The sequence below is a fragment of the Rattus rattus genome, chromosome 13, assembly GCF_011064425.1.
Source record: "Rattus rattus isolate New Zealand chromosome 13, Rrattus_CSIRO_v1, whole genome shotgun sequence".
NCBI classification, from domain to species: Eukaryota; Metazoa; Chordata; class Mammalia; order Rodentia; family Muridae; genus Rattus; species Rattus rattus.
The window spans coordinates 26,953,565-26,966,227 of record NC_046166.1 but is presented as its reverse complement, the minus strand read 5'-3'; the positions used below and the strand labels follow the sequence as shown (position 1 = coordinate 26,966,227).

The 12,663-nt window shown below is 39.3% G+C and overlaps 1 protein-coding gene across 1 annotated transcript in view; it reads left to right on the top strand.

Annotated features, from left to right (window-relative positions):
• Positions 1-12,663, top strand: part of LOC116914230 (probable ATP-dependent RNA helicase DDX60) — a 159,955-nt gene that overhangs the window by 140,185 nt on the left and 7,107 nt on the right. Inside the window, exons 31-35 of the mRNA XM_032918425.1 lie at positions 4,029-4,133; positions 4,577-4,718; positions 8,975-9,096; positions 10,521-10,668; positions 12,216-12,358. Of these exons, the coding sequence (XP_032774316.1) occupies positions 4,029-4,133; positions 4,577-4,718; positions 8,975-9,096; positions 10,521-10,668; positions 12,216-12,358 (660 nt within the window). The remainder of the gene's footprint in view (positions 1-4,028; positions 4,134-4,576; positions 4,719-8,974; positions 9,097-10,520; positions 10,669-12,215; positions 12,359-12,663) is intronic.

Sequence of the window (12,663 nt, the reverse complement as noted above, 5' to 3'; positions counted from 1 at the left end):
GAGGATTTCAACATGGGAGCCCTCTAATCTTAAGACTTCCTCTGATTTTCATTTACTTCCTAAGTCCCAGCTCTCAATATGTAGCCAGCACAGAGAGTAGATTTCATCATGATCTAGGGACCACATTCAGGCCACAGCAGGAACTGTACTTCTTAATTCTGTGTATGAATTATTATAACCAGTTTAGTCAGAGACTGCTTATGGGACTAAGAATTCCTGAATATTCCCAATGGGTCTGCTGGTTTTGCAAAGCGTTGTTTTGGAAAGTTTCTTCATTTTTGTGTTTTTTAAAATGTCTTCTTTCCCTCCCTCCCTCCCTCCCTCCTTCCCTCCCTCCCTTCCCTCCCTCCTCCTCTTCTTCTCCCCTCGTGTGTGTGTGTGTGTGTGTGTGTGTGTGTGTGTGTGTGCATGTCAAGGCACAGATGTGGCAGGCCAGAGAACAAGCAGAGGACAATTTGCAGGAAGGAACCTGTTTTCCTCTTTCCTTCTGGGTCCCCTGGTCCTGGATATCTAACTGGTTGTACATCTTGGACACAAGTGCCTTTACCTACTGAGCCACCATATTGGCCTGTTTTTCGGTTCTTAAGAACATCTTCTAATAAGACATATTATTAATTTAATAAGTTTAATATTACAGAATATTTTATTTCATTCATTTACTTATTATAAAATATTTTATTTTACTTATTTTTATAGTATATGTATGATTGTGTGTATACATGTAACTGTCACACAGATGTCCGAGAGCCCTCGTGGAGTTCAGAGGCTCATGGCTTTCACCTGGATTCAAGAGATTGAACGCTCATCTCTAAGCCCTTTACCCACTGAGCAATCTCTCTGACCCCGTATTATTTTTCAGACAATTATTGGAGAGGGTTCATTTTCCGTGCCTTGGTAATTTTGAAAAGTCTGACGTGAAGTCTGTGCTTGCTTGCGCCCACTTTTAAGCGTGGACATAATCTCGTCAGACCGTGCTTTCTAAACTATGTATTCTTTTTATCATGGTATTTCATGACTGTGTGTATCATGTGCTTTGACTACATACTCTCTCCATTTGTCTGTTGTATATCTCAATTTCCTACCACTGGTTGGTCTCCTTCCCATCGTAAACACTCTCTTTGACTGCCACACACATACGTCTTTAAATCTAGAGACTCACTAAGAGAAAGCATCTCTTGTGCTGCTTTGGCTACGTCTTAGCCCTTAGGGTTGGGTGTGTCCTAGAGGACATGTGGTCCATCTCCTAGCTGTGGCCATCAGGCTAGTCTCCTTCCTCACACGGCTAATATCTCCTAGCTGTGGCCATCAGGCTAGTCTCCTTCCTCACACGGCTAATTTGTCTGTTTTCTTCCTGCCTACATAGTAATGCGAGTCTTCTGTTTTGGCTTATTCTTTCCCCAAGCTCTACTTCCTGAAAAGTAATTTATACATGACTACTTAGCTGCTTTGGATGATACGGCTCTGTCTGGCTCTGCAGTTGGTTTTTTTGTTTTTTGTTTTTTTTTTTTCTTTTTTTTCGGAGCTGGGGACAGAACCCAGGGCCTTGCGCTTGCTAGGCAAGTGCTCTACCACTGAGCTAAATCCCCAACCCCTCTGCAGTTGTTTTTACAGTGAGTCGGTTACACATGTTCTTCACTACTGAATTGTACGTACAATGGGGCCAATGTGGAGAATATATGCAACCTTTTCCTAACTATGTTCAAGTAGTTTTTGGACTACAAAGCTCTTAGATTATATGTTTGTCAATGGCCTCATTTTATTCAGGTTCTTTTTCAGTAAGTCATTATATATTATATATACATATGTATATATATATACATATGTGTATATATATACATATATATGAAGTCCTATTTCCCTTTTTCCTCAATTACTTTTTTATTATGAGAGAACATAACATTTGACTTTTGGATTACTAATTTAGATCTTTATATTGTCAATTCTATTTATTTTATTGTCATTGTTTGTGGAAGGGTCTCATGTAGTCTAAGCTGGCTTTGAACTCACTTCAGATTTGAACTCCTGATTCTCTTGCTTCCACCTCCTGAGTATGCTTGGATTATAAGCATGTGCCACTGTGTCTGGATCGACTCTGTTCTTTAGGAGCCCTCTCATAGATTCTGATTATATTTTACTTCTGAGAGCATCCAAGGAGCCCTCCCCAGAGAAAATTAGCATGCAGAACAGTAATGTTCTGAAATTCAGGTGGCATCATCCAGTATGCAGAGGTTCTTGATAGAATAAGAGGAAACGTTTAATGCAGTCTTGCTGTGAGGGGAGCAGCCTCATCACTGCAGACCCAGCATAATGGAGCAAAGCAAGCTATGCATTGAAACTACTTTTTTTCTTCATTAGTTTATTTTTTCACTTTACATCCCAATCACAGCCTCCAATCTCTCCTCCCATTACCCGCTCCCTCCTTCTCAGAGAAGGGTAAGCCCCCTTTGGGTACCACCCTACCCCAGAACATCCAGCCAGAACAGGATTAAGCGTATCCTCTCCCACTGAGACCAAACCAGGCATCCACTTTTAAAACCATGTGCCAAAAATAAATTGCTCCTCATTTAAGTTGCTCTGCTCAGGTATTTTGTGGTAACAGTGAAAATATGAATGCCTCATGCTAGTATGGCGTTAATGATAAGGCCCATGGACACAGTGAACACAGTTCCTCTCCCCAACACTCCCTTGGTTCTTTATTATTTTCCAACTGTTGCTCCTCTGATTCCAGCACACATGGAGAAGGGTGTGGTAGTAGAGGTAACTTTGGTTTCCTCCATAACCCATTGTCAAGCAGGTGGTGAGCTCACACCTTTCTTTTGCCTCTAGTACTCCCTCCGTCCAACACACATGTATGTACAAAATGACCAATAAAATAGTTCTTTCTTGTTTTGTGTGTGTGTGTGTGTGTGTGTGTGTGTGTGTGTGTGTGTGGTTGTGTGTGTGTGTTTTACCAAAGGACAGCTGAGCTTCTTCCTGTATTCTAGAAACTCCAATCTAAGGCAGACAGGTTTGCATTTGAGTGAGGCTAAGAATCTTGGCCTTTATTCTGACTTCACAGGTAGTTAAGAGAGAAGTTGAATACCACACACACACACACACACACACACACACACACACACACACACCGTGCTGCTTGACACTTGAAACGAAGCACTTGAATATTACCGATACAAAATATTATATCTAGCTTCCTCCCACCACTCACCCCTCATAACTTGCTCACTGCAAGCTCTGAAATGGGAGTGTCTTTTATGCTCATACTGACAGTTTTGTCTTAGTCACTTTTCTGTCAACGTGATAGGACCACGATGAAGGCAAGTCATAGAAGGACAGTAGTTTACTGGGGACTTCAGAGTCTATGACCATCATGGCAGGGGCAGGGCAGCAGGAAGGCAGGCATGGCACCGGAGAATGGCAGAGAACTCACATCTTGAGACAGTATGACAGGGTAGAGACAGAGAGCTAACTGTGATTGTCCTGGGCTTTTACAAACTCAAAGCTTCCTTCCAAAGCAGTTCCATGCCCTGGGGAGTGAGCATCCAAGTACATGAGCCTATTCTCATTCAAACCGCCATGGTGGTCTTTTGTGTGTTCAAGGAAATAGATACTGGGTTTGAGAATGTGCTGTAGAATGAAGGAAATTGTACTAAATCTGATTGGATTTTGTGTACTGCTGCTGTGCTTCATGGTATTATTCATATCCTATACTGTTGGGGACAGGGGGACAAAAAGGAGCCTTTAAGGACATCCTTTTTGTCTTGTGTATTGTAGTCGGGGGAGACAACATTTGAAGGAGTACAGTAGTAAAAAGGAGATCTTACAATGTTTCTCTGTTCTCTAGAGGTATAGATCTTATTATTCAAATATATACACAGATACACATACACATTTATTTATAGATATACACACATATATAGATATATAATGTTTGTGTGTTTGAACATGTGATATGTAACTTAGCCTATGTTATTTTTTAAAGACATTTCATTCACTTAATGTTGCTAAATTAAATTGCTTTTTTTTTGTAGGCACTGTCAGTGCTGAAACACTCGTTGTTATCCTTCAAACAACCCCGAGCCACAGACATGTTAAAGCTTTACTTTGTATATTCTTTGCAGTTCCTGGTGAAAGAGGTATGGACCGACCCTGCCTTTCTCCCTCCCCATCCTCTGTGTGGAATAGATTTGCTATTATCTAGATTTTTTTTAAGCAGCAGACCTTCGATTTTTACATCTATTTTTTAAAAATGTGTGTGTGTGTGTGTGTGTGTGTGCGTGTGTGCGCGCGCGCGCTGTAGACACAAGAAGAGGGATATGAGAAGCCTCAAACTGGACTTACAACTAACTCTGAAGCTTGATGTGGAAAACTGAGTCAGGTCCTCTGGAGGAGCAGAATGTGCTCCTCACTGCTGAGCCATCTCTCCAGCCCTAGATTTTGGGTTTTAACCCCATTGAATTGTTGTTACTTGTCATGCATATAACTATTATTATGAACTATTTTAAACTGACAATGAGTCATTGACTTGTTATTAGTTCTGTGAGTTGAGCCAAGCTAACAAATTATCTTTGTTCTTTAGGGACATATAGATCAAGAAGGTAATCCTACAGGGTTTGCTGGCCTTGTCACACATCTACATTACCATGAACCTTCTAATCTCGTGTTCGTCAGTTTTCTTGTAAAAGGCCTTTTCCATAAACTTTGTCAGCCAACAAGTAAAAGTAAGTTTGAGGACTGTGTTGTCTGTGTGTCAGTATAGAATCAAAGTAATGTTGTCATATCATTAGCATATAAATAATATATCTTATTAGTATATGGGTATATATCAAATAGTATATAATATGGTACATATAGGTACAACACACACACACACACACACACACACGCACACACACGCACACACACACACATCTTCCCTGAGTTGTAGAAAATAAAAATTTCAGGAAAACGTTTATTCAACTGTTACTTAAGGGTTCACCAGTTTAAAATAATGATGTATGTGTGAAAGTTTTATTATTGTGTACTTAAAGTAAAAGTTTAATGATATAAAAGAGAATGATAATTTTTTTTATTTCTTCAGTGAATATTTATTGAGCTCTTATACTTGTAGTTGTGAGTTTTAAAATACATTATTTAAGTATTTTCTTTTTTTCCATCTTTATTAACTTGGGTATTTCTTATTTACATTTCAATTGCTATTCCCTTTCCCAGTTGTTTCCAGGCCAACATCCCCCTAATCCTCCCCCTCCCCTTTTCTATGGGTGTTCCCCTTCCTATCCTACCCCATTACCACCCTCCCCAACAATCATGTTCACTGGGGTTCAGTCTTAGCAGGACCAAGGGCTTCCCCTTCCACTGGTGCTCTTACTAGGCTATTCATTGCTACCTATGAGGTTGGAGCCCAGGGTCAGTCCATGTATAGTCTTTGGGTAGTGGCTGAGTCCTGGAAGCTCTGGTTGGTTTTTTTTCAGTCCTTTCTAAGATTCCTTAAACATTGTTGTTCATATGGTTCAATCATTCTTCCCAAGTCTTTGCTGTATTCTGGCTTTCTAAGATTCCTTCCTGTCAACCTGGTCCCGTTCTCCATCTTATCTAGTTTGGTGGCTGGCATTGTATGGGGCCACATGTGGGCAGGCTGAATATTCTGCCTCTGTTCTAAACATTGCCTCCCTATTCCCTGCCAAGGGTATTCTTGTTTCTCTTTTAAAGAATCTGAAGCATCCATTTTGGTTCCTGAGTTTCAACTGTGCATTTAGGGTAATTTGAGCATTTAGCTTCATCCACTTATCTAGTTTGGTGGCTGTGTTGGGTTACCTCACTCAGGATGATATTTTTCACCCATCCAATAATTTCACTAAAGTCATTGTTTTTTGATAGCTGAACATTTCCATTTGTAGATGTACCACAGTTTTATCCATTCCTGAATATAAGTTGGGTTCTTTCCATAGTATAAATAAGGCTCAATAACATAATGGATGTGTCTTTGTTGTATGTTGAGGCATTTTTGGGTATGCCCAAGATCAGGTATAACTGTCCTCAAAATTAGGAACCTCCATATTTCCAAATTTTTCTCATCCCACCAAAATGGACAAAATTTCTGCTGTCCCTGAAATTTGATATTATTCTACTAAAGTTTTTTGATTTGCATTTCCTTATTACTAAAGAAAAAAACTTTTAACAAATTGTTTTACAAAAATAAGATAAGTGAAGTTAACTTGAAAATTAGTAAAATAATTTTAATGTAAGTACTACAAAACATCTTTCAGAATATATTGAATGATAAATAATTATAAAGCCCTTTAATATAATATATGATCAGTTTTGAGTGAATATAAAAAGTTGTAAAAATAGTCCTTCAACAAATCTCACTTTAATATCTTTTATTTGTCACTAGAATAATTGGTATAGGTCAAATAATTTGAATTCAATGACAGGACCTTAGACATATTAAATTTTTATATTGCAAAATTTAAAAAATGTATCATGTTCAAAATAAAATTTTTACAAAGATCTTTTTGTGAAATATTGTCCTTTCATAATAGTTCTATTCCCCAAAAATTTGTTAAAATGGAAATACTTTGAATGACATTTCATGCTTTAAAAAATGTATCATGTTGTGACCACTCAGAAAGTTCTGTTCCCAAAAATTTGTTAAAGAAGTCATTTCAGGCAACAGGAAATGTGAATGTGTGATTGTTGTTGATGTGGGGGGGTCTAAATAGATAACTTTATAAAAGATGCATAGAGATGTTAGACAGACTGGTTCTTACCCTTTAAGAAGTCAGAGCTAATACTCAAACATAACTAACCTGATGCTAGACCCCAAGTTTTTGGGACCATCACAACTTTTTAAGCACTCATACTGTTCATGTGCAGTTGGAGTGCGGTGCCTCATGTGAGCCGTGGCTCCATTTGAGTGGAGGAAAGTTATCTGCGGGTTTAGTTTTGGATATTTTGTTGGTAGGCACTGCGATCTCATAGGAGTTTGTTGAAGAGGAGAGAGGCTGTGAAGGTTTGAATGAGAGTGGCCCCCATATGCTGAATACTGGCTCACAGGGAGTGGCAGTATTTGAAAGAATTGGGAAGTATAGCCTTGTTATATGAAGTATGTCAGTGGGGAATGGGCTTGGAGGTTTCAAAAGCCCATGGCAAGTCCAGAGTCTCTCTCCTTTCCGCTGCCTGTGAATCTGATGTAGGACCCTCAGCTACATCTCCAACGCCATGTGTGCCTGAGTGCCACCATGCTCCTCAACATCATGACAGTGGCCTAAACCTCTGAAACTGCAAACACATGCCAATTAAATGCTTTCTTTTTATAAAAGTTGCTATGGTCATGATGTCTCTTTGCAACAATCAAACAGTAGCCAAGACAGAAGTGGGAACCAGAGTGTGGTATTGCTGTGGACTTCAGATTAGGAAAGTTGTGTAACATTTTAAGTGGGCCTTAATAGGCCATAGCAGTAGGACCAGGAGAGACAGGGGTGCTAAGAATAATGTAGATTATAATAGCTCAGCTCAAGAGGTTTCAGGGGAGACAAATATTAGTGGCCTGGGGACCATTTTTGTGATATGTTGGCAAAGAATTTTCTGCTCTTATTCAAAAAAAATATGCCAGAGACTAAATTGAAGAATTCTGGATTACTGACATTAGCAGAGATGTCAGTGCAACCTAGCATTGACTGTATTTTGTGGTTATTTTTTTCATTTTTCTGCAGATCTATACAGAAAAGGAACAAGCTTCACAAAGAGAAAGACAAAATAAACAGTTTGAGGAGAAAAGGAGCACCAGGAAGTGTAATGGAGCTAGGTCTAGTGCTCAACGACATAAAGACTTTAAAGAAAAGCCTGATGCTAAATGGGATAAAGGGAGCAGTGAACCCTGGGAAATATTCCACACTGCCAAGCTTTTAACTTGTGAAAAGGAATTAAAGACACACTTAAGCAGTGAAGGGAACCAACAGCAGTTGGAAGCTAACACAGACATAATTCTAAAAGAGGGCCACATTCTAGCCCTAGCAGGTAGTAGAACTCGGCTTTAAAGTCAAGAATACAAGAAGGAGATTGTGGAACCCCGAGACTAAGAAGAGCTCTTGAAGCCAGGCATGTGTCAGGGGTGTTACCACACAGAGGCTCATCCAGGCCATCACATGAACCTCTGAAGGTGAAGCATGGATTGTGCTGGAGACCCCAAGAATAGTGAGCAGGATTTTAAATTGTTCCTGAAGAACTTTATAGGGATTGCACTCTCTAGAATCCATAAGGGAAAGATACTGCTGGGATTAGCATGTAGTAAATGTACTAATAGATCTGATGCAGCTCCTCATTAGCTTGGCAAGTGGCAGTAGCAGGATCTATGTGCTGACTTAAATAGGAATGGCTCCCACAGGCTTGTATATTTGAATGCATGGTCATTCGGGAGTGACACTACTTGAGAGGGTTCAGGAGGTGTATCATTATTGAAGTATGTCACTGGGAGCAGGCTTTGGAGCTTTGAAGTCTCAAGCCAGGCCCGGGGGCTCCCTCTTCCTGTTGCCTGATCATTCAAATGTTGAACTCTTAACTGCTTCTTCAGCACCATGTCTGCCTGAGTGTCACCATGCTCCCTACCATTTTGGGATTGGACTAAACCTCTAAAACTGTAAACAGCCACAATTTCTTCTATAAGAGTTGCCGTGGTCATTGTGTCTCTTGGTCACAGCACACTGACCAACACAGAGACAGTGTTATAAATTTGGTCATTCACTGGGAGATGGGCCAAAGTGAGCAAAATGTAAATCTGAGCATGAAGTAATTCGTACCTGGAAAGAGAAGGATGTTAATGAAGGTAATAAGTGTGAATGCAAAGGCTCAGAAGAGAAGCAGCTGCAGGAAAAGTTAGTCTACAGTTGCTATGAAGTAAACATAAGAATTTAAACGCAAACAACTTAACCTAACCCATATATATATAAATGAATGACATGGACTTCCTTTTGAACAGATTCAAAATGCTTTTCTGAAGATGTAATGGAGAAGCTGGTTTTAGTATTAGCAAATCTTTTTGGAAGAAGATATATTCCAGCCAAGTTCCACGAGGTTCACCCTAAGTTTTATCAATCAAAGGTAAAAATCTTCTGACTAAATTAATTAATAACAGTACACAGATTCTATCAGAAATGTTTCAAAAGCAATTGGATTTTATGGATATGGGACCATGAATGTATTTTATATATTAATCTATTCTTTCCAGAAATACTATTGTATTTATCTGCTACTCCAAGCATCTCTATTCAAAGTTTACATGCCTTGAGAATAAATAGCATGAACACACATTCAGCGTTTTAGTTGATTTCATCAAAATGTAGCATTAATGAAAAGGGACTTGGTGAAATTCTTGCCATGCAAGCATGAGGAGTTGAATTTGGATTCCTAGTACCCACATGACAAGATATGCACAGTGGCATGCATTGCATTCCCAGAGCTAGGGAGCCAAAAATGCATGGCTCCTTGGACCTGGCTAGGGCAGCAGAGCCTACTGGGAGAGTGACAGGTGTGGTGGGAGAACTTGCTTCAAAAAATAAGGCGGGGAACACAGGAGTATTCATGTGCATATGCACACAATGTAGGCAATTATATATTGAAATCCCAATGGTACCCTCACTGCTGAATGTGTGTCTTGTGATAGGATCATATGTCACAGTGCCCCGTCTCTGAGGAAGTGTTGCAGAGTTAATCTGGGAAATTGTCTTTTGACTCTTAGTGTCTAAATCTTAGAAACATTTTTTTTCAATTTTAATATTTTCATCTTGCTTTGTCAAGAGGTGCATTTGTTCATTAATATTAACAGTTATATGAATTAATTAAACATGCATGTTTGTGCATGAAATTATATTTATAGCACCCTTACCACTCTTTGATGCTTCAAGGAATATTACTCCATAATATTCCTGATGGACCCTTTATGGCATGGCTGACAGAGGCAGAATTTCTTTTCTTCCCAGCTCTTCAGGTACAGAAGTCTTAAACAAAGGTGCTTTGTGAGCACATGCTTTTAGGTTCTTGTTTACTATTAAAAACTACCAAAAAAAAAAAAAAAGGAGAAACAAAACAAAACAAAATTAGATACAAAGCACTTTCATGTGTCCAGGTAAAAGTCATTAGCAGTGTTAGTACAGTAAACACAAGTGAAGGTTCCCAAACTTCTCAACCAGGCACTGTTGATTCCCTGTCTGAAAATCTGCTTTACCTAGGTCCTTTGAAATTACTCATGATTCCAATGGCATTTGAGGGCATGTGTCTATTTTTACAAACGTCCTATCATTTTGATTAAGTTGCATCAGACTAAATGTTGTGAGTAGAGTATTTATTTTTACACAAGCATAGAAGAACAAGAATCATTTTTTTTATACCCTAGTTCAACTAAGAAGAGAAGTACAGCTTTGTTGAAAACAATAAATTATAGTATGTGGTCTTTAGCCTTCATTGCTGTAGATATTCAGTGTTTTATGGAAAGTATTCAACTGGCTCTGGAAAACTTTGGCTTTTAGGTGTTCCTTGATGACCTCCCCCAGGACTTCAGTGATGCCCTGCTTGAGTACAACATGCAAGTGACAAAGGACTTTGCTTCCTTTCTGCTAATTGTGTCCCGATTGGCGGATATGAAACAGGAGTATCAACTCCCCTTGTCAAAAATCGGCAAGTATATTTTAGTCCTACTGTGAGTCAACTTAATAAGAGTCTCGCCCAAGGACATGTCAGGTGGGTCCTAGGGATTCAGGTCAGTGGTAGAGCTCCATGTCTCCCATGTTTACCTCTGAAGGCTGACACTGTAGCAAAGTCAGCCTGCTTGAGAACAATTGGATTCTTTCTAATAAAAATGGAAGTTGGTGGTTAAAGGACAGTGGAGAATGAAACTAAAACCAAGTTTTATTCTTTACAAACCATTTTCAGCACTGACTCTGGGAGAGTTCTAGAAAGTTGAGGAAGTCTGGCTCCAAGACAAGAGAAACAAGAGGAAATCTATGAGTATTTGTAGGGCAGGCTTGTTGCTGATTGTCGTAGACCTTGGTCAGATTCCCTGACTCTGCCACTTCTGACCTCTGGAATTGGGAGAAGTGATGCCCTAATCATGACCTTGCTTTATCAATGGACACTGGAGACAGAGAGGAGTATTGTTTTGTATTAGTACATTTCAAAAGGCTAGTTTCAGATCACCAGTGCACAGAAATACCCTGAAGGAGGGCTTAACATATTACCAAATGTTTCGCTTTTGTTGTTCTTATTCATAACCAATAGATGGAAGCTTCCTAAGAGAACATAAACAGGATAAACAGGTGACTGAGATATAACATTTTGAGGTGGGGAGAAATGTCTGTGGTTTGCTGTACCCTAATATCCTCAGTTGGAGAAATTCACAGAAGTAGAGTATGTACTCTCTTAGACTCTATAAATGTAGAGGCCAAGACAACAGCAGGTGGTAAAGATAGGCATGTACCTCTTGGGGTAAGTGCAGTGGGAGCAGGAGCGTGGTCTGCTTCAGGGACACCCTAGGGCCCACATTGGCGTTTTCTATGAACAGGGATGGATAATGAATGTATTCTCATAACCATTTCCACACCTAATGATAGTGGACACTTAGAGTAGCATATTGAGTCTATTTTTAAGCCACCCTATGCATGCTTAATCTTGTCTGATCTGGAAAGCTAAGCAAAGTTCAGTACGGTTAGTGCCTGGGAAGATTCTAAGGCCAAATCTCAATTCAGTTTGGAAAATGTTATAAATGTCAGAGTTAATTTAGACAACTTTCTAGTTTAATTAACTTTTGACTGTCAAAAGTATAGTACATAGTTTACAATAGTAACACTGGCACTAATTGTCTATTTTAATGAATGGTTTCATCACACACTGTCTCGACTGTATGTATCAATTCAATCTTACTCCATGGTGTGGACCCTGCTAGGTTCAGTGCCTTCCATATTTGCATGGTTTAGCTCTTATACAAGGACATGAGGTTTAACACTGTGCCTGCATTTAAAAATGAATCTTCCAGGCATGATAGGGCCTGCCTTAATTTCCAGTATTCAGAGGCAGGGAATCTCTATGGTCAGCCTGGCAAACACTGAGAGTTCTGGGCCTCTAGGGATGCATAGAGACTTTATCTGAAACAAGCAAGCAAGCAAATAAGAAATTAAAATAGTAAGAATTAAAATAAAAGTGGTTGTATGTCAACTCATTCTGCTCAGAGTTCGCAGGTACAGAATGTGAGGATTCACCACTTGTGTCTCACTTGATGAGCTGCAAGGAAGGAAGGATGGCGGTTTCGCCCTTCGTTTGTTTGTCTGGAAACTTTGATGTGGATTTGCTTAGTCCAGGAGTTCCAAATCATGTAAGTAAAAAGTAATGCTTATTCGTCAGCCTCCGTGGGCCTTTTGCTCCAGTTTGTGTGGTGTGTTATCAGACAACCGTAGAAGCTGTGAAATGCTAGCATTCACAAGATAAAAAATTATGCTTTTCATTTAAAGAAAAATAATCATTTTTGTAAACTTTTGATTTCTTTTTCTTTCTCTCTTTCTTTCTTTCTTTCCTTCTTTCTATCTTTCTTTTTCTTTTTTTTTTTTGGTTTGTATGTCTATATGTGACTAATTGGACATGTCCAAGAAATTGGTAGTTAAGTATATTGAAAAGCAAGCA